Here is a 22,559-nt window from a genome sequence, read left to right on the forward strand (position 1 = left end):
CATAGTTTTAATTATTAGATTTGTACATATATTGTTTTGTATTGTATGTTGTGAGCTGCCCCGGTCCCCGGAGAGGGGCGGCATACAAGTCTAAATAATAATAATAATAATAATAATAATAATAATAATAATAATAATAATAATAATAGTGGCTAGCCTTTTGATGAATGCTGGCTTTGAAACTGATTGTTTACTGTATTAGCCATTATGTGAACAAATGATAAATCCTCTATGAGGGTTTAATTATAAGGGCTATTTGTGACTTTTGTCCTTTCTTTTTATTTTTTTATAAGAATTGTCTTCTTTTCTCTTTTTTCTGCCCTGTACAGTCTGGCAATTATATGTTTGTGAAGAATCTCAGATATGCATCGGATGAAATGCTCCTGCTTCACTTGTGCTTGTCAGTTGTCGGAGAGCCGGTCGCGAAGGCAGTGTGAGACTCCACCAGGACGCTGCCATTTGGGTTCTTTTACCCTCTGTGCATGTGCAGAACACTTTGTCTTTGGGGCCGGCTCTCCGACGATCGACAGGCAGGAGTGAACCGGAAGCACTTCACCCCGGATGCAGACCATGGTTGTCCCAAAGGTCCTTTTACTAAAGGCAACTGGGCTTTGAAAAAGCACCTTTAAGTCTGGCAACTACATTCTCTCTTCTTGCCTGTCCCTTCTTCCGCCCCCTCCCTTCCTTATTTTCCAGCTTTCTGGATGTCTTTATTATTATTATTTTTTTAAGTGACTAGTGAAATACAAGTAAACTGCCATCTCATTCATGTATTTCATTTGTTGTACGCAATTGATGAATTTATGCCTACATCTTAATTAATGTTTTTATGCGGCTTTTAAGAATTGTTTTTACTTACTGGAAGCCGCCCATAATCCTTCGGGAGTTGGGTGGCATACAGGCATAACTAATAAATAAATCAAGCCACAAACCACTTTGGATTCAATCTTGTTATTCTGACTGTGGAAAAAAATATTTTTGCCCTCTGAGAAATGGCACTATTTTTGCTTTTCTAATTCTTGAAGGATAATAGCAACTTTAAAGCATAAATCTTACCCTTATCCTATACAAGTGCTCCCCAACTTACGGCTGTAGTGGTGGCTGCCTCTTTCAGTTGCAAATGGCAAGAGACATAAGGCAGGTCATCTTGTTACCAGATCTGATTTCATAACCTTTTTGTGGAAACCATTATTTGCCATGGGGCATTTTTGCTGCAACCCTGAAGTTTTTGGCAAAAACATCATAAATGGTGATCATGTGACCGTGGGGATGATTCAATCCACCACAAATGCAGACCGGTTGCCAAGTACCGTTATACCTTAAGGAGGCTATATGTGCAATTTCCCCTGGGATCCAAAAAATGATTTCTCTTCGTCCTCAGAATATTTTCATTATGGCACAAGATTTCCTTTTCCTGGGGTTATATTTTTTGAATTCATAACTTGTTTAGCATGCATTCTGCTAGCTCTTTTATCTCTTACATTGGTATTCTTTTAATTCTTATTCTAAACCCGTAGGGGGGAAAAAAACAGAGAAATTACTGTAATTTAGGAACTGCAGACCAGTTCTCCCTGTATCTCCCAGGATTCCTTTCCATTGGTAGCGCCTTGCAGGGGTTGCTGGGAGTTGTAGTTCAGCAGTGGCGGAGCTTTTTTTAACTCCTTAATTGCAGCATAGAATATATTTGGGGTGTGGCAGGATTGAAGCTGTGTAACACAGTGCATCTTATTTGAATCCACCTGGCGAGAGTTAGGCAAGCGTGGTCATGTGATTTATGGATGGAACTTGATCTGCTCCATTCTGTACTTTACTGTACTGATCTGCTGACAGATTGATCTTCAGAGATAACCTGGGGAGCTTGCCTGCTGAAGAGGAAAAGAGCAGGGGGGGGGGGATGGGGGGATGGCCATTATTGGGAACAGCATTTGCATCTTCTGGCCTTCATCTGAGAGGAATAGCTGAGCAGTCATCAGGCTATTTGCAACTACATCCACCCACTCCCCCAATGACAGTCATCTGTCACAGATTTTGGATCTTTTTATTGAGGAAAATTCGGAGCCTTATTTGTATCCTATTTCTGGCTGAAAATGAGGCTGCCCCTGCTTTATGTATTTATTTACTTATTTATTTATTTACTTATTATTTATTTTACTTACATACATATACAGTATATATATACTGTATATATTTATATATATTTATATATACAGTGGTCCCTCGATTTTCGCGGGTTCGAGCTTTGCGAAAAGGCTATACCACGGTTTTTCAAAAATATTAATTAAAAAATACTTTGCAGTTTTTTTCCCTATACCACAGTTTTTCCTGCCCGATGACATCATACGTCATCGCCAGACTTTCGACCGCCTTTAATAAATGTTTTTTTTAAATAAATAAACATGGTGAGTAATAATCTGAATGGTTGCTAAGGGAATGGGAAATAGCAATTTAGGGGTTTAAAGTGTTAAGGGAAGGCTTGTGATACTGTTCATAGCCAAAAATAGTGTATTTACTTCCGCATCTGTACTTCGTGGAAATTCGACTTTCACGGGCGGTCTCGGAACGCATCCCCCGCGAAAATCGAGGGAACGCTGTATTTATATATTTCTATGCCACCCTTCTCAGGGCGACTTATCACATAAATATAAATATATAAATGTAGCATAGTAGAAATTGAAGTTAAAACTAAACCGATTTAAAATCTAAAATCCATTAGACCTACTAAAATCCAAACTTAAACAACCCTAAAAGCCCATGTCTTAAAACCATTATGTCACATTCAGTCATAACTTGGGCTGGGGCACAATATGTTCAGCATAGATATTATTGCATGAGATAATAAAGCACCCTTCTCCCCTGAGCTCTGACCTTGCATCGAATAGGGGCAGATGAAGGGGTGTCCAATCTTGGCAACTTCAAGACTTCTGGACTTCAACTCCCAGAATTCCCTAGCCAGTGTGGTTGTCTGGGGAATTCTGGGAGTTGAAGTCCACAGGAGTTAAAATTGCTAAAGTGGAACCACCCCTCCTATGGAGCTTGTCCTATGGGGCTATTAGAGTGCCTTGGAACTATTACACTTGTGATACGTAAGCATAGTTGTCTCTTCAGACACTCAGGTTTGCCTTGGTTAAAACCTTTTCCTTCTTGAATTCGTTTTCAATTAAACCCTTTGACTACTGGATGACACTGTACATTTTGTATTCTAATAGCTTGTTCTCTCTCCCTTTCAGCTAAAAGTTCTGTTTAGCGGTGAATCCCAGCTTTTTCTTGGAGCCGTTTCCTTCCCATAACTTCCATGATGAGTCTCCAGTGGGCAGCTGTGGCCACTTTTCTCTATGCCGAAGTCCTCCTTGTGTTTCTCCTCTGCATTCCCTTTATTTCTGCAACAAGGTGAGGAGCTAGGAGGGGTGAGTGTGGGATGGGTCCCTGAAACCTTGAAGGCTGAGTCTGCTGAGAAATGCAAAAATGTAGGTCAAGACTCAGCTTGGTTTCCAGAGGATTGAAGAGGGAGTGACACCGAAAAAGGAACTTGGGATGATGGGTGAGAGTAATTAATACCCGAAAGCAGGCAGGAGAATATATTTTTAACCAATGCCAAGAATCCAAAGGAGACTGGGATAATCGGCCTGTATGTGCTTGTGTGTTAAACGTAAGCAGTTGCTCAAGTTTGTGTTAATTAACTACTTTGGTTTTGAGGCTACAGGGAATCCTCTTACAGAGGACCGCAATTAGACCACAATTAATGATTATAAACTATGATGGTCATTAAGTATGATCATGCCTGATTTTAGGATCTTTTTTGCAGCAAGCCTTATGTTGCTGAGAGATTTTATTTTGGCCAGAAACCACACATACACACCAGTTTCCAGCAAAACTAAATTGTGGTCATGTGACTCAAGGATGCTCCAAACAGCCATAAATCCATGGTGGTTGCCAAGCAGCTAAAATACAGTCTCATGACTCAAGGGGAGGTGGTTGGAAATTCAAATCTGGGTTGTAGATTGCATTGTGCAAGTAGTTCTCACTTACCAACTGCTTGTTCAGTGACCGGTCAAAGTCATAACTCCACTAAAAAAAGGGGAGCGCAATAGGTCCTTGAAGTTACAGCTGTCACGATATCCCCATGATCCCATCTCAGTTTGGGTGTTTGGCAGTTGGCATTCATTAATAGTGGCCAACTAACTAACCATAGTTAGTCGGTAGTCACACAATGACTGTTCTGGTCCTTCATGCCCATCTTCCAACAAGCGAAGTCAATGGTGAAGCTGGCAGAAATGTTGCAGATGGTAAGCATGTGATATCCTGCTTAACAACCAGTCAGAAATGATGAATTGACATGTGTCAGGCATGGTTCATGTGATTTTTTTTTCATTTTATGCCTCTGCTCCTTAGCTCTTTTTTTCCTTGGCAGCATAATTGTCATAACCATGAGGGTTCGGTCATTTTTAAAAGTCATTTGGGAGGCAGCAGCCAATATGTACAACAGAGGTCCTCAAACTTGGCAACTTTAAGACTTGTGGACTTCAACTCCCAGTATTCTCCAGCCAGCATAGAATTCTGGGAGTTTAAGTTCACAAGTCTTAAAGTTGCAAGATTTGGGGCCTCCTGATCTAAAACATTTGCTAAGCCATGATGTAACATGCATTGCATTCCGATGGGTGCATTCCAACCCCTTTCTTCTTAATGTTGGATATTTTTCTACAGGTGGCAGAAAATCTTCAAGTCCCGTTTGGTGACGCTCCTTGTGGTTTATGGAAACACTTTCTTTGTCGTACTTATAATCATCCTTGTTTTGTTGTTTTTTGGTAAGTAGAAGTCTATGCAATTGGTTACTGGTGTTTACAGTATTATTAATGCCACTTATTCATAAAGGTCTGCCCATGTGCATACAGGTAATCCTTGACCATTCGTTTACTGACCGTTCAGTGGCAATGAAACAAAAGTGACTTATGGCCAATTGCCACACTTGTGATCATTGCAGCATCCCCAAGGTCACGTAATCAGAATTCAGGTGCTTGGCAACTGGCATGTATTTATGGAAAATTTAAAAAAAGGGAATTCGGGAAGGAAGTATCTGGCCCCAGATTTCTGCCAACAGAGCCAAACAGATGGTCCTATGTGCTGGAAGATAAGCCCCCAGGATAGAAGATGTCCAACCAGCTGCTGAGGAAGAACAGAGGGCAGTTGTGACTAATATTGGTGATGGATTGAAAAGATGTTAAGCTATTGATCTATCAAAAGTAAAAGGAAAATTTGATGCTCCCAAATCCCATATACCATTAGTATGTGGCAGTGGTGGCGAACTTTTTTCCCCTCGGGTGTTGAAAGCGCGCACATGTGTGATATTGCACATGTGTGTCCGCACCCATAATTTGATGTCCCCGTGCCCCGTCCCCATGTGCATGTGTGTGCAATCCTGTGCTCCCCCACGCATGCGTGTACAACACCCCCATCCCATTTGGGGCCTTAGCAGACTTCCCTGAAGCTACCGAAGGCTGGAAACAGCCCATTTTCCAACTTCCAGTGGACCCGGTAGGCCCATTTTGCCCTCCCCAGGCTCCAGGTGCTTTCTTGGCTCCAAAGACTTTCCTGGAGCCTGGAAAAAGCAAAAATGCCCCCCCAGGCCCTCCAGAGCCTGGAAACGGCCTGATTCTTGACTTCCAGTAGGCCCGGTAGGCCTGTTTCTCACTGTCCCCAGGCTCCAGACACTTTCCTGGCTCCAGAGGCTTTCCTGGAGCCTGGAGAGGGTAAAAACGGCCTCCACCCCACCCCTCTGACCATCCGGAAGCTGAAAATGCCCTCCCAGAACCTCTACACAAGCCATGTACTTACTAGGCATCCAAAACTGGGTCGTATGGAGACTCCTGGGAGGGGTGGCTGGGTGGGGGTCAGCCAAAAATCAGCTGGCTGGTGCACGCATGTACGCTGGAGCTGAGCTAGGTAGGGCAACAGCTTGCGTGACCGCAGAAATGGCTCTGCCTGCCTCCTGTGGCAAACCTGCCATGGGTTCGCCCTCACTGGTATATGGAATGTCAGACCCATTAACCAAAGGCAACTTGATTTACGCAGAGCAGAAATGTCGAGTCTGAACATTAAAGTTTTGGGAATCAGCAGAGTGAATGGGCTGAAACGCCATACCGGTCAAGCAGTGTATCTTCTGTGGATGAGAAAAGCACAAAAGAAATGGAATAGCCACCAGTGTTAGCAAAAGAGGGTCACAGTCAGTGCTCAGGTACCCCATACATGGTCTCAAATGAACCCACGGCCAACCAGACAATAACAGCGGCCTCTGTGCTCCAATCACAGATGCAGATAATGTGGCAGTCGGAGAGCCCTCCTACAGAAGATTGAAATGTGTGATGCCCCGAACGATGAGACAGAAACACGCCACATGCGAAAATCAAAATAACACATGTAGACCATGTGATGATAAGTTGGGAACAGCTGTGGAAAGAAAACAAAGGGCCATAGATAACTCAGGAGAATTTGCCCAACTGCTGAGTTACAGAGAAAAAGACTAAAAAATACATCTAAATAAACAACACAAATGAATTGAGGATAACAACTGAATGGGAAGGACAAAATAATTATTTAAACATGTTACATAAATCAAAGGACTCTCAAACAGCAATTAGAAATACTAGAATTTTGTTCTTAGCTGTGATTTACAGTCAAAGAATAATAAAAAGTAGCAATAACAGCAACTAGTTTGCCTCGCTACTGAGATTAATTTCTTGGGCCTAGGAGCAAATATCTTGGAGTAAATTATAGTACAGTACAGTGTTCCCTCGATTTTCGCGGGTTCAAACTTCGCGAATAGCCTATACCACGGTTTTTCAAAAAATATTAATTAAAAAATACTTCACAGTTTTTTCCCTATACCACGGTGTTTCACACCCGATGATGTCATATGTCATCGCCAAACTAATAATTTTTGCAAATAAATAACAAAAAAAAATTATTGTTAATAAATAATTATGTTTATAAATATCAGGATCACTAAGTGTCTTATTCAATGGTGAGTACAGTAATAATGGTGAGTAAATGGTTGTTAAGGGAATGGGAAATGGTAATTTAGGGGTTTAAAGTGTTAAGGGAAGGCTTGTGATACTGTCCATAGCCAAAAATGCTGTATTTACTTCCGCATCTCTACTTTGCGGAAATTCGACTTTCGCAGGTGGTCTCAGAACGCATCCCCCACAAAAATCGAGGGAACACTGTAGTTTGGCATGAGCAGATCTCTGCAGTTCAGTTCCATTGGATGGTATTCATGGAATCCCCACTAATAACTTAGGAACATGTTTGAAATATACCTGCTCTGCTGGTGAACTGGCTCTGTTGGGTATCCTATTTTGTGGTGTTTATATTGAGTACAGTGATACCTTGTCTTACGAACTTAATTGGTTCCAAGACAAGGTTCGTAAGGTGAAAAGTTCGTAAGACAAAACAATGTTTCCCATAGGAATCAATGTAAAAGGTGCAAATCCTTCAGGAAAATCCCAAACTTTAGAAGGGAGGCGAACAGAGGGCAGGGAGGAGCAGCGAAAGGGGGCGGGTGGAAGAAGCAAGGCTAGGCTAAAGGGTGAGTGGGAAGGAAGAAAGGCAAGGGGGGCGCCCCTCCCTTTTCTTTCTTCAAAAGACACCCTTTCAGTGCCTCTGCAAGCACTCCGTTCTCCTAGCTTTGTTAATGCAAACTCTTTCCGTCTCCAAGTCGCCCCTCCCTTTTCTTTCTTCAAAAAAGAAACCCCTTCATCCCAGCAGCAGCGGCCTGTGTTTGTAAGGTGAAAATAGTTTGGAAGAAGAGGCAAAAAAATCTTAAACACTGGGTTCGTATCGCGAAAAGTTTGTTAGAAGAGGCGTTCGTAAGATGAGGTACCACCGTATTTGTCTGAGATGTTCTTAATAATAAATCAGTGTTTCCCAACCTTGGCAGCTTGAAGATATTTGGACTTCAACTCCCAGAATTCCCCAGCCAGCGAATGCTGGCTAGGGAATTCTGGGAGTTGAAGTCCAGATATCTTAAAGGAGCCAAGGTTGGGAAACACTGATCTAGAAATCTCTTGACAGGGCAGAGATTCAAACTAGGGCATTGTTCAGTGCACCAGTTCTCTTCCTCCAATGTGGAAAAGAGAATCTTGAGGCAATTAAGAGTTCATATCTCTGTAATCCAGAGTTTTCCTGTTCATATCCCATTCCTCGCTCAATCCGACTCATTCCCAGAGGGCTAGCCAAGGTTGGGAAACACTGTAACAAATAACCACACACATAAAGCCATAAGGGATATTGGGCTATGTTTGTACAAACTGGCTGGAATTTGTAAATGAATTTTATGTATGCAGAGCTTTGATTGTCTCTCCATGATGCCATTGCAGATGCCATTCGTGAGATCCGGAAATACGATGATGTGACAGAGAAAGTGAACCTGCAGAACAGCCCTGGGGCTATGGAGCATTTTCACATGAAGCTCTTCCGGGCCCAAAGAAACCTCTACATTGCTGGCTTTTCATTGTTGATGGCCTTGTGAGTACCCAAAAGGAGCACTGTTGAAATAAATTCATCTCACAAACTTGCAGTTCTCAGACATTTAGGGCCATCATTACCTAGCCAGCACACTAGCCAGTGGTTGCTAATATTCAACACATTTAAATTACACCAGATTAAAGAAACTGGATTATTTGGTTGTAGCAAAGCTTTTAGTAGGAAGGAATTGGAGGAGAATTGGAAATGTGTGTATGTAAAACATGCTGCCATTAACATTGCAATACATATACACTGCTCAAAAGAATAAAGGGAACACTTAAACAACACAATAAATCAAACTTCTGTGAAATCAAACGGTCCACTTAGGAAGCAACACTGATTGACAATCAATTTCACATGCTGTTGTGCACATTCAACTATGAGAATATTTCATTCATTCAGATCTAGAATGTGCTATTTGAGTGTTCCCTTTATTTTTTTGAGCAGTACAGTGAACCCTCGAGTTTCGCGTCCTCAAGGATCGCGAAAGGGCTATTTCGCTAGTTTTCAACCCGGAAGTAAACTCCACCATCTGCGCATGCGTGCCCTTCCACGCATGCGTAGATGGTGGAGTTTCCCCGCCGGGCAGAGGCTTCCCTGGGTCTTCCCCCTCCTGCCCCGGTAAGACCCCAGCGGCGGTGGGCTGGAGCGCGAGCTTGGGGCACCCTAGCTTCGCTTCCCAGCTGGGAAGCGGAGCCGGCAACAGCGTGGGCGGGCGGGCGGCGCGCGCGAGCTTGGGGCAGCCTAGCTCCGCTCCCCAGCTGGGAAGCGGATCTAGGGAGTCCCCACCGCGCGCGCGTTGCTGGGGAAAGCGCGCGCGCTTGGGGACTCCCTAGATCCGCTTCCCAGCTGGGGAGCGGAGCTGGGATGTTCCCAAGCGCGCGCGCTTTCCCCAGCAACGCGCGCGCGGTGGGGACTCCCTAGATCCGCTTCCCAGCTGGGGAGCGGAGCTGGGATGTTCCCAAGCGAGCGGGCACCCAGGGAAGCCGTTGCGCGAGCAACGGGGTGGGCGGGCGAAGGACGGGCGGCAGTAGAAGCAAAAACACCATCTGCGCACGCGCAGATGGTGTTTTTACTTCCGCACCGCTACTTCGCTAAAAATCGATCATCGCGTGGGGTCCTGGAACGGAACCCTCGCGATGATCGAGGGTTCACTGTATAGTTACCTAGGTGGCGCAGTGGTTAGAGTGCAGTACTGCAGGCTACTTCAACTAACTGCTGGCAGTTCAAATCTCACCCAGGCTCAAGGTTCACTCAGCCTTCCATCCTTCCAAGGTGGGTAAAATGAGGACCCAAATTGTTGGGCTGTAAAAGCACTGTAAAGCTGTATATAAGTTTACATGCTGTTGCTATTGGTATCATTCCTAAGATCAGCCTTTTGTTAGTGGGGTCAGTCTTGCAGATGCTAATAAACCCTATCAATCTCACATGATTTGGCCATTCATGAAGGCCGCCAAAAGAAACCTTATTTGGAATCCTCGTTCTTCCAGAGAGTAGAAAGACGTTTATGGGAAACCAAATCATCTGGTTTTCGGAGTATAGACAAATGGGAAATATGTTTTTCCCCCTCAAACTACAAGAAAATCATTGCACTTTGGCAGTTTTGCTGAACCATTTGGGATTGGGTCATCATGTGGCAGAAACAGAACTCAAAATGGGACGGTTCCATGTTTTGGATGAAACAGAATATAGAAGGTCCTAGAGCAGTGCTTCTCAAATAGTGGAGCACCCCCCCCCCCGGAGTTGTGGAGTGATGCCGTGTGTGTGTGTGTGTGTGTGTTACCCTGGAGAAGATGCTTTTTCCACTGCAGGGTTCCGGTACCTCCGTCACGTTCTTCGGCGTTGTGTCCAGGGCATCCCGTTCTAAAAGAAAACCTCTCACCAGTTTGAGAAGTTTGACTGAACGCACGAGATGTTTTCTTTTAGAAAGGGCTGCCCTGGACACAACGTCAAGGAACGTGATGGAGGTATCGCTACATGGGTCAGGCAGGACGTGTGTCTCAAAGTGGGGCCCAATTTGGGGACTATTTACAGTCACGGTGGAGAGTTGGGAGGCATGAAATATTTACTTCTTCCTGGTGGGGGGAGGGGTGTAACAAAATAATTGAGAAACACTGACCTAGAGCAATTTTAAGGGCAAGGAGGTCAAGGCTAATGAGCATCACCTCCTCTCCTTCCTTTCCTTTGGTCAGTTAGTTTCCAGGACCCGGATTGTGGGGGCAATAGCCTAGCTCTGTTAAAAAAGTGCTATTGCTAACATGTTGTAAGCCGCCCTGAGTCTAAGGAGAAGGGCGGCATAAAAATTGAATAAATAAATAAATAAATATCCCCATCATGTTCCACCTTAGCTGCAGCTTGCATTGTTCGCTTAGCATGGCCCATTGTCTTGAACCATGCTCCTCATCTTTGCAGTGTCTGTGTTCTTCCCATTAGCACGTATATCCCACCAGCCTTTCTATTCTCTCGGCTGCTGTCCATATATGGCAGGGGTCTCAAACCCACAGGCTGGATGCATCACAGGCTGGCCACACCCAACCCTGGTTTAGCAAAGAGGGAAAAAGTAGTAACATGTCACGTGTCGACAATGTGTCATCGCGTGTTTGACATTTCTGATATGTGGCCTTTGCACCTGTTCTTTATTGCATTGATCTCCAGGGTTTGGAACAGGCTCCCAGCTGCCAAGCATACTCCCGACCCCCCCAACCCCCGAGTCACCTGCTCTTCCCACTATCTTCACTTTCTTCCCTTCAGCTGCTGTTTTAGAGTTTTCCTATTCTTACTTTCCCAAATAATTTCTGCCAAAACCCAACTGTGCTTCGCTCCATAGTCAGAACGGATTCATTCTATGCACATTTCCTAGCATTTAAAATATACGTACTTGGTTTGGAATTGGACCATCTGAAACTCATTGTTCCATGAACAGAATGTTTATTACACCACTACAAGGGTCTCTGTAGGGCGGAGGTCTTCAAACCTGGCAACTTTTATGAGACTTGTGGACTTCTGCTCCCAGAATTCTCCAGCCAGAATAGAATAGAATAGAATTCTTTATTGGCCAAGTGTGATTGGACACACAAGGAATTTGTCTTGGTGCATATGCTCAGTGTACATAAAAGAAAAAAGATACACTTGTTAAGAATCATGTGGTACAACATTTAATGATTATCATAGGAGTCAAATAAGCAATGAAGAAACAATCAATATTAATAAAAGTCTTAAGATAAAAGCAACAAGTTACAGTCATACAGTCCTAAGTGGGAGGAAATGTGGGTGATAGGAATGATGAGATAAAACTAGTAGAAATAGAAGTGCAGATTTAGTAAAAAGTTTGACAGTGTTGAGAGAATTATTTGTTTAGCAGAGTGATGGCGTTCAGGGGAAAAACTGTTCTTGTGCCTAGTTGTCTTGGTATGCAGTGCTTCAAACCCAAGGAACTTAAAATTATTAAAAATTAAAAATGAATAAAATAAAATTGCTTTATTTATGTTTAATCTGGTGCTAGTTGAAGTGTGGTCCCCATCATGCCATTCAAAGATGCACGTTGTGCAGAATGACAAAAACACAACTGTTGCATAACAGTAGACAACATGCCACATTGTTCTGGTAGGGGAAGAGAGTAGATCAAGGGATAGTGAACCTTTTTTGGTTCACCTGCCAAAAGGGGCGTGTGTGGGTGTGCCAGCATGCTTGCGCGTGTCCACACTCCCTCCCCACACATGCGCACTCCCCCGCTTCCCTTTCCGCTTCTTTCTCTCTCTCTATTGCTTTCTTTCTCTCTCACTCTTTCTATCTCTCTTGCTTTCTCTCTCTCTCCTGTTCTCTCTCTTGCTATCTCTCTCCCCCCTTTCTCTCTCTCTCTCTCTTTCTCACTTACTTTCTCTCTCCCTCTCTTTTTCCATTTTGCTCTGTCTGTTGCTCTTTCTCTGTCAGCGAGGGGGCTGCAAGAGCGGTTTCTCCGAGCGCTTCGGGAATGCCTGCCCTGCCTCTACTGCAGCCCCCTTGCTGAAACGTCGGGATGAAAGCACTCCCAGCGAAGGGGCTGCGAGAGGGGCGGGGTGGGCATTCCCGAAGTGCGCAGAGAAAACCCTCTCGCAGCGCCCTGACTGGGAGCGCGGATGACGAGGAATAACCGCAGCCACCACCGCCGTGGGAGAAGTCGCGCCCCAAGGCGGGAGGCGGAGAAAGCTGGAGAGGGGGCAAATCGGGCGGGCAGGGGGCAGCGGTGAGAGGCCAGGGGCATGGGGCCGGAGACACTGTGGGGAGGCGGGGGCGGTCGCGACTCCGCGGCTGGCAGGGGGATGGGGAGCGTGCGCGGCGCCCCCGTACTTTCGTCACTCCCTGCCCCCAACTCCAACGCCCGGCTCCTTGCGCACCCTTGGAAAAGGGTGCGCGGGGGGTATTTTGGGGTGCGCGTGTGCCCGCGCTTGCAGCTTACAGGGGACAGTGCTGGTAGGTGAAAAAAATGCCCAAGGGGGCAAACTGGAACTTCGGGGAAACACACTTCTGGTTTGCCGTTGTGCTGTTTTTTGCACTCGGGAGGGTTCAGGGAAGCTTCCTAAAGCTACGGAGTGCAAAAAACAGCACGACGGCAAACCGGAAGTGCATTTTTCCGAACTTCCAGTTTTCCCGTTTGGGAATTTTTTGCCCCCCAAGGCTGAAAATCAGCTGGTCGCATGTGCGCTAGAGTTGAAACATGGCAAAGTCTCGCATGCCTTCTGATATGGTTCCGCGTTCCACAGGTTTGTCATCTGGGAGTAGGTGGTAACTCCGCCTGTAACCTTATGTGAAAGACATCTGCAATCCAACTCTCCCATGTTCCCTCTTGCTGTTCTGGTAATTGTGGAAAGAGCTGTGGAGGTTTGGCCACAAGGTGGCAGGCTAGAACACCATATCTCCATCCCTCCCCTCCTCTCTCTCTCTCTCTTGCTCACTCAGTCCTCAGGCTCTTCACAGATTTCTTTAGTCCAGGAACCAGAATTCTGAGCTGAATCAGCCAGGATATTGAATGCTTTCTCTTGGTAATTATCCCACCATTGCATATATGTCATTAGGTGACTTGGAATACAGATAGCACCTTCCTAGCTTTGGTCTAGGCCAGGGCTAGCAAAGTCGGCTCTTCTATGACTTGTGGACTTCAACTCCCAGAATTCCTGAGCCAATCATGCTAGCTCAGGAATTCTGGGAGTTGAAGTCCACATGTCATAGAAGACCCAACTTTGCCTCCCCCTGGTCTAGTCAATTTATAGAAATTGCTGCCTTTGGCATTGGGTGAGTGAGATTTCAAATCCTCAAGAGTTTTCTTCAGCACCACCCTTTTTTCAGAAAAGCAACGTTAGTGCTCTTGCGGCCTACCATAATAGCTGCTGTTCACCACCCAAGTGAATCAGGAAATTGTGTCTTTAAAATCCCTAGGTCTACTTGGGAAGTTGCCTGCCCAACTCTTGGGTTTAATTAGCAGCTGCTTTTGGCTTGGAGAGACCATTAAGAAGGTTGCTAACCGTGCCTGTGACATGTAAATCGGCCTGAATGCGGTGTGGAATGCAGAAGTTGCATACAAAGAGGATCTTCCAGATTATGCAGTTGGATGGGAAAAAAGGGGAAGTGCGAGCTATGAATTCTATGTCTCTGCTGTGTTTCTGGCCAAAGAAGCAAACTTTTTCGCCTCGACACCAGCTTTTAAAGTGGTCTGCTTCTTCGTTGCAAGAAGTGTCAGCTCTCTTCAGAGTAATTATGGAGGGACAACAGTCTTCATTCTGCCTGTTTTTACTGTTAGCCTTTTCATGAGTCTACAGGCTCATCAAAAATCTCCTCCTCCCCCTCCTTCCTTGGAGAGAAGCCGGTATAAAACCAGAGTGTGACTGTTGGACTGCTCGCTTGTCACAGTCCGTCTTGGCTGGTTGAGGTCTACACCGGGCATCTATTTTCATTCCTTCCTTCAAAACAGCCATCTTAATGCCAAATTCGGTGTGGCTTACAATCCAAAGATAAAGAAACATTTAAAATGATTTTTTTAAAAACCTACTACAGGAACCAGATTGATGGTAATTTTGTCCACGCTGATAGTATTCAAATGGTACCTCCGGAATTCACCCAAGGCACCTATCCCTATTGGTACTATTTTTTGGTTTCCTTTGCCAACATTGTACTGCTTCAATTTACAGGTAATTGGCTTGTAGTTGTGAGGTGCTGTGCCTTTTGCTGAAACTTTCATTATCAGTTAGGTTTTGCCAGATGTTAACCGATCTTCAGTTTTAGCCCCCCCTCCCCATACTATATGTTGTTAAACTGCTTGTCAATGAGTGGGTGCAGATTGATGAGATGTTTCAACCAAAAATCATGATGTAGTTCATCTTCACCTGGGACTGACAAATTCTTGTTTTTCCTTGTCTTTTTCTTCATTATTTTTACTTTTATTACAAGTTCCTTCGTTCCGGCTTCTCCCTCCCCCCACTTTCCATCCCTTATCCAAACTGATTTCTTGTTATGTTTCTTAGGGTTGTCCCATAGTTGTGCCAAGAATTGCATAGTTTCTCTTTTGTCGGGTTCATTGCACTCTCTCTTTTTGATGGATTGGTTAAAAAACACCCCCAATTCTTCTAAAATTGGAGATTGTGCCTTTAATTCAAGCTTCATATCTGTTGAATTTCTTTCTCCGTTCCCTTCTAGAAATACACCCAGGAAGCTCTTTTGTGTCTGATTTATATATGCAAAGCATGCATTTTATTCTGATTGGGGATAAGTACGCTTCAAGGATACCCGCAATGGATTCAGGTCTAAAATTATACGATGTTCATTTCCTGTTCTTTCAATCTAGTGCCTGTCTTGAGAATTGGCAGTCAAGGCAACAGCTTTCCAAGGACAGTGGTGCCTCTACTTAAGAACTTAGTTTGTTCCGTGACCAGGTTCTTAAGTACAAACGTTTGAAAGTAGAAGCAATTTTTCCCATAGGAATCAATGTAAAACCAAATAATGTGTGCAGACCCATTAGGAAAGAAATAAAAGGTCGGAATATGGGTGGAGGGGGGAGGAGGAGGAAGAAGGTGAGGCGAGGGGAATCAAAAAAATCCAAAACTTTAAGGCTTAAAAAGAAAAAAGAGGGACTCCCCCCAGAGATTAGAATTGCCCCCACCCTCCTCGCCTTTCGTAAGCGTCTTAAAACCCACCTTTGCCGTCAGGCATGGGGGAACTGAGATACTCTTTCCCCCTGGGCCTTTACAATTTACGCATGGTATGTTTGTATGTATGTTTGGTTTTATAATAACGGGTTTTTCTTAGTTGTTTTAATATTGGATTGTTACATGCTGTTTTCTATCACTGTTGTTAGCCGCCCCAAGTCTACGGAGAGGGGCGGCATACAAATCCAATAAATAAATAAATAAATAAATAAATAAATAAATAAACAAACAAACAAATAAATAAACAAACAAACTCTGAGGTGGCGAGGAGGAGAATGCGCCTCCCATACACCCGGCACGAGGCTGCCTCCCATACAATGTGCTAGAGAGAGAAACCCAGGGGGAATGGCAGGAAACTAGCCGGGTCTACGTGCCGCTCTCAAATTTCCTGGGAATTTTTCTCGGGTTCTTAAGTAGAAAATGGTTCTTAAGAAGAGGCAAAAAAATCTTCAACACCCGGTTCTTATCTAGAAAAGTTCTTAAGAAGAGGCGTTCTTAGGTAGAGGTACCACTGTAGATTGACTAAGCTGAGGTTTGAAATCCATCAGGCCACTTAACCACCAGCCATGGCTTTTTATGTCTAGTAAAACTCTAAGGTATCACTGACTTAGTTCCAAGTAGCAGGCAAGAGTCTAGGCCGGGGGTGTCAAACTCGATTTCATTGAGGGCCACATTAGTGTTGTTTTTCAGCTCAGGAGGGCTCCAGAACTCCGTTTTTGGCTGTGGTGGCCTCCTGAAACCCTCTGCCAGTGAAAAGGGAACTTGAGAGGGCCATGTGTGCAGTGATGGGCTACCAAAATTTTTACTACCACACTGTGGGCGTGGCTTATGCATTTTGGTTCAACATCTTTCAGTGCAAATTGGGTGCTCTGGGGTGCAGCTCCAAATTTTGCTACCGGAATTGCGTTCCTGACCATTCCCGTAGGAGCCCATCACTGCATGTGTGGCTCTCCCGAGGTCCGTTTTCACTGGCAGAGGTACCGGAGGTCAGTCCTTCGCTGTTTCCAGGGCAGCTCCGTGGGCCAGATCTAAGCACCCTGTGGGTTGGATGTGGCCCATGGATCCTGATACCCCTGATCTATAGAGAATTGCCATTTATCAGAAGGCAGTTCAATAACTCACATAATAATTGCATGTTTAGGGAAACGTTGGAAACGTTAATATCATTTCTTCTCTGTTAATATCATTTTTATTTATTTATTTATTTATTTATTTATCCAATACACAATACATATTGAAGAGAATAGACATGTAGTAATATATATAAACAAAAGGATAGAAGAAAAGATATAAAAATAGAGGAGAAGATATATGAAAGGAAGAAAAGATATATAAGATAAAGGAGAGACAATTGGACAGGGGACGAAAGGCACACTGGTGCACTTATGTACGCCCCTTACTGACCTCTTAGGAACCTGGAGAGGTCAATCGTGGATAGTCTAAGGGGAAAATGTTGGGGGTTAGGGGATGTCACCACGGACTCTGGTAATGAGTTCCACGCTTCGACATCTCGATTGCTAAAGTCATATTTTTTACAGTCAAGTTTGGAGTGGTTAATATTAAGTTTGAATCTGTCGCGTGCTCTTGTGTTGTTGCGGTTGAAGCTGAAGTAGTCATTGACAGGCAGGACGTTGCAGCATATGATCTTGTGGGCAATACTTAAACCGTGTTTTAGGCGTTGCAGTTCTAAGCTTTCTAGACCCAGTATTGTTAGTCTATTTTCGTATTTCTTCTCTGTTGATATCATTTCTTCTCCGTTCTGTGAAGTCTCTGGCGAGAGCCTCGGGTGTAACCAGTTGCTTTATGCTTACAGCCTCCTGAGACGACTGACTACCCTAATTTCACAGCATGCTACCATCCTGGCCTCTAATGAAGCCTTCAAGAAGCAGGCAGAAGGAGCAAGCGATGCTGCCAAGAAATATATGGAGGAGAATGACATGCTGAAAAAGGTAGGGCTTGTGAGGTCCTGAGAACTGCAATGGAGGAAAGGCTCCTGGCCCATGTGGCTTGGTTATATGACACGAGCATCATCCCATTTTTAATACTGCAATTGTCTCTTTATTACGTTATATTGGTGCTTTTCAAATAGTGGGGGGGGGGGCACCCCCGAGGGGGGGGGCGCTGAGCAATGTCAGGGAAGGTGCGTGACTCCGGGGAACGTGGGGGGTTTTAGCTGCAGGGAGTAGGGGTTTTTGCACCAGACAATAGCATGCAGCACAGAGCAGGAGTTACAAAGTACAGATAACAAACCCTTAAGACGGTGTTTTCCAACCAGTGTGCCACGAGACATGATCAGGTGTGCCGCGAAGAAGGAAGCTCAGGTTTTGCTGACAGAGAGAGTGAGAGTGAGAGAGAGAAAGAAAGCAAGAGAGAGAGAAAGAGTGTGTGAGAGAGAGAAAGAAAAGCAAAAGAGAGAGAAAGCAAGAGTGAGAGAGAAAGAAAGCAAGAGAGAGAGAGAGAGAGAAAAGGAGAAGAAGGGAGAGAGAGAGAGAGAGAGAGAGAAATGAACAAAAAGGGGAGGAAAAAAGAGAAATGAGAAAATGATTGAGACAGAATGAGAAGAAAGAGAGAGAAACAAAAGAGAGAGAGAAGTGACTCTTGATTTAAAGCATATGATAAAAAGCCAAAGAATAAGAGAGAGAAAAAACCCAGCCCTCACCTGTTTTTGGAAATGGTTCAAGAGTGTCTACACACACATACACATACACACATACACACACACAAGGGTGGGGAGGAGACAGGGATGGAAAAAGAGAGGAGAATGTCTTGGGGTGTCATTTTGTGTCATTTGGGTTGGTGGTGTGCCCCAGGATTTTGTAAATGTAAAAAATGTGCCGTGGCTCAAAAAAGGTTGGGAAACACTGCCTTAAGAGACACCATGGAAAAAATATTTAACAGAGAAGAAAAGAAAGGAGGAGAGAGTTGGAGATAATGAGACAAACCTAAGTCTCCCGAAAGCTAAGATGGGGCAATATGACAAAACGCATGTAGCGCTTGGCTTCACTGTGGGAGGCGAGGAAGGACCACTAAGTTTAATGTGTCTAAAAATGTTGGTAGTGGCGAAATAAATTAAGGCATCACTTAAACACATTACACTTATGTTTGTGAAAAAATGTGAGTGCTAAATATTGGAAGCAATCGTCCTGGCAGAGAGTTGGGGAAGCGTGAAATGTTTATTTCTTCCTATTTTCGTCACAGAAAATAATTGAGAAGCACTGAATTATATTATTATTTAGTTGTTAATAATAGGACTCTACTTTTCCCCTAGGAGCTTTTCAAAATCAGCTTTAAAAAATGCACAGGCCCGGATGTGTCACAGTGCTCAATGTCTCTGTTGCAAATGTGTTGCTCCTTGAGAACAGTTTCAGTTTTCAGGTCTCAGAAAGCTAAATCTTATTTTATTTTTATTTTTATTTATTTTTATTTATTTATTTGTCAAACAATTATAGGGTGATAATTTGTACATATAAAACATTAGATAAGTAATGATAAAAAGTAGACAATAGGACAGGGACGATAGGCACCGTGGTGCGCTTATGCACGCCCCTTACAGACCTCTTAGAAAGGAGGAGAGATAAATTGTAGATAGTCTAAGGTTAAAGGTTGTGGGGTTAGGAGTAGAAACCACAGAATCAGGTAGTGCATTCCAGGCGTTGATTACTCTGTTGCTGAAGTCGTATTTTTTGCAGTCAAGTTTGGAGCGGTTGACATTTAGTTTAAATTGATTTCGTGCTCGTGTGTTGTTGCGGTTGGAGGTGAAGTAGTCATTAACAGGTAGGACATTTTGGTATATGATTTTATGAACTATAATTAAGTCGGAACGGAATCTGCCTGTGTGATTGTGATAACTGGCTGGTTGTAGAAATTCCTTTGAGATGGTGTCATGTATGTGCCCCTCCCTTCCACCAAGGGGGCAGGACCGGGCATGCTCCCCCTGGGAGGCTTTCTGCCGCGAGTAAACGCAAATGCGGTGCCTCTGTCGGGCGGCAAGAGGCATGCAGGGATCTTGCCCCGACTGAGCCTGATTTATTGGCTCACTTTCTGCTTGGCATTGTAATCCTATCAGGCTAAGAGTCTTTCTGTCCCTTTTTATGGCCTTAACCTCAGCATTGGGGTTAATCGCTGGCTAGGGTCCTTCTCGGCCCTTTTTTTCTTCCAAGAATACACTGTGGGTGATTCGACTCTTGCCCGCAGAGGTAAATGTCAAGCACGCGGAGGCACTCGCTCTCCCCATGGGGATCCTTAAATGGGAAAAATTGGAGGTTTTTTTTTAAACAAGGGTTAAGGAGGATGTTGACTGAGCTGCTAAGAAACTAGAACACATTCCGCTCTTTACACCGTTGTACATTTGAAAACAAATACAGTGGAACGTCTACTTAAGTACTTAATTCGTTCCGTGACCAGGTTCTTAAGTAGAAACGTTCTTAAATAGAAGCAATTTTCCCCATAGGAATCAATGTAAAAGCAAATAAAAGCTCAGAATTTGGGTGGGAGGAGGAGGAAGAAGAAGAGAGTCGCTGCTGAAGGAAGAAGGTGACGTGAGGGGAATAAAAAAAATCCAAAACTTTAAGGCTTAAAAAAAAAAAGAAAAACAGGAACTCTGAGGCGGCGAGGAGGAGCACGCGCCTCCAATACACCCAGCTGCCTCCAGTACACTGCCTCCCATACACTGGCTGCTGCTACCTGCTTCCTCTTCCTTCCCATGCTGAAGGGCCCCCCTCTCGCTTGCTCGCTTTGTAGCCAGTGCCTTTCCTTCGCTGTGGTGACTCCTCGGCTGCCCAGAGCGAAGGGAGCGTTTCTTTTCTCTGGGCGCTGGCAGAGTTTATTCCCTCTCCAAGTGCCCAGTGAAAGGAAAATGCTTTGTTCTCTCTGGACTGCCAAAGCCTCCTTAAGCGCCACCAAAAGGCTCCTCTGGCAGCCCAGATGGCCGGGATTAAAGGGAGAATGGCAGGTAACTGGCCGGGCCTTCATGCCCCTCTCAAATTTCCTGGGAGAATTTTCTGGGCTCAGGTTCTTAAGTAGAAAATGGTTCTTAAGAAGAGGCAAAAAAATCTTGAACACCCGGTTCTTATCTAGAAAAGTTCTTAAGTAGAGGTACCACTGTGCATATATATCAGAAGATACATTGGGAGGAAAAGTGACTGAGGGTAGAAGAGGGGGATGTAATCTGGGTTACAGCTTTAAGAGAATCCGCTTCCGATCGTTCTTTTGGGCCAAGGGCTCTGGGGACTGAGCCTGCCAGAGTATGTGCCTGTCAATTTGCACCGATGTCTTTGTGATTCCGATTCTGCCCCAATAGAAACAGAAGAGCAACGGTTGGCCGGCAATGACTTTGTTGACTTTTTGCATCCAGGTATAAAGTGATTTACTGGAGAGAGAGAGAGGAGAGAGAAAGAATAGAGCCACTCTTGGCTCTGCAGCCTGGCTTTGTGACTCCTCCTCCAGTTTCTCATGATCAAAATGGATCTTGTCCCAATGGCCTACTTTGTTCTTTCGGGAGTGCTTTTCCTCCTGGGAAGTGGCAATGGAGCACATCACAAAAATCTATTTTTTGCAAGCATGTGTGCGTAGAACGGCATGGGGTCACTTGTAAGACGGGGCAGCCGGGAGAGGCAAGCACCCCTTTTCTTCACACTCTTGTAGTTAAGCCTTTGAAAGGCTGGGTGTCTCCCAACAAAGAAGTGAAGTTCAAGGCGACTTTCAAGGCTGAGAATTTAACTCTTGAGTTAAAACAAGACGATTAAATTTTAGGGAGAAGGAAAGATCAGGCAAAACTGTTGAGTTTTGGTTTATGTGCTGCCTTGAGTCCTACGCAGGTAAGACAAATAAATTAAATTATGCTGGGAGCCCTGTGTTTCCTACTGGAGTAGAGTCTGTGGGCAGTGGGAGCTCTTGTTAGGTTTAGAGGAGTGACGAGGATTCAACCCTAAGAGTGCAGGTAGTCCTTGACTTACAACAGTTCACTTAGTGACGGTTTGAACTTACAAGGGCATTGAGAAAAGTGACTTAGGACTGTTTTTCGCAGTGATACCCTTTCCAGGATCCCCGTGATCATGTGATCAAAATTCAGACGCTTGGCAACTGGTTCGTACTTATCACCATGGCAGTGCCCCAAGGTCATTGTGATCCCCTTTTGCGAGGTAAAATCAATGGGGAAGCCAGATTCACTTAACAACCGTGTTACTTCGGGACCGCCTTCTGCCGCACAAATCCCAGCGACCGGTTAGGTCCCACAGAGTTGGCCTTCTCCGGCTCCCGTCGACGAAACAATGTCGTCTGGCGGGACCCAGGGGAAGAGCCTTCTCTGTGGCGGCCCCGACCCTACTTGCCTTTCACAAACTCCTTAAAACCCACCTCTGCCGTCAGGCATAGGGAAATTGATTCCCCCAGGCCGTTTCCGCTTTATGTATGGTTTGTCTGGGATGTATGACTGTTTTTATATTAAGGGTTTTAAATGGTTTTTTAATCATTGCATTTGTACTGTGTTTTGTTGTTGTGAGTCGCTCCGAGTCTTCAGAGAGGGGCGGCATACAAACCTAAATAATAATAATAATAATAATAATAATAATAATAATAATAATAATAATAATAATATTATTATTATTATTATTATTATTATTATTTCTACTTTCTAATAAAAATGGAAGTCTTTGCTTTAGGATGGACAACAATATTAGTTTCAGGCTTAATGGAAGAATTAGTAGAATTCTGGATGCCCTGATCGGTGTATTTTCCCTTGAGGTACACATTCTGCCTTCAGTGTCTACTCAAAAGTCAACTTTCCCACCCTTTAAAATTTCACTATACAAATTGTGTTGTGGATAAATAAACCACGAGGGGGCAGCCTAACCTAATATCTATAGTTGC

The 22,559-nt window shown here is 44.4% G+C and overlaps 1 protein-coding gene across 1 annotated transcript in view; it reads left to right on the top strand.

Annotated features, from left to right (window-relative positions):
* The window catches only part of BCAP31 (B cell receptor associated protein 31), a 50,991-nt gene that overhangs the window by 3,648 nt on the left and 24,784 nt on the right, over positions 1-22,559 (top strand). The window contains exons 2-5 of the mRNA XM_070741353.1: positions 3,228-3,387; positions 4,702-4,802; positions 8,370-8,517; positions 17,506-17,641. Coding sequence (XP_070597454.1) covers positions 3,293-3,387; positions 4,702-4,802; positions 8,370-8,517; positions 17,506-17,641 — 480 coding nt within the window. The 5' untranslated portion in view covers positions 3,228-3,292. The remainder of the gene's footprint in view (positions 1-3,227; positions 3,388-4,701; positions 4,803-8,369; positions 8,518-17,505; positions 17,642-22,559) is intronic.

The sequence above is a fragment of the Erythrolamprus reginae genome, chromosome 2 (assembly GCF_031021105.1).
Source record: "Erythrolamprus reginae isolate rEryReg1 chromosome 2, rEryReg1.hap1, whole genome shotgun sequence".
Taxonomy (NCBI): domain Eukaryota; kingdom Metazoa; phylum Chordata; class Lepidosauria; order Squamata; family Dipsadidae; genus Erythrolamprus; species Erythrolamprus reginae.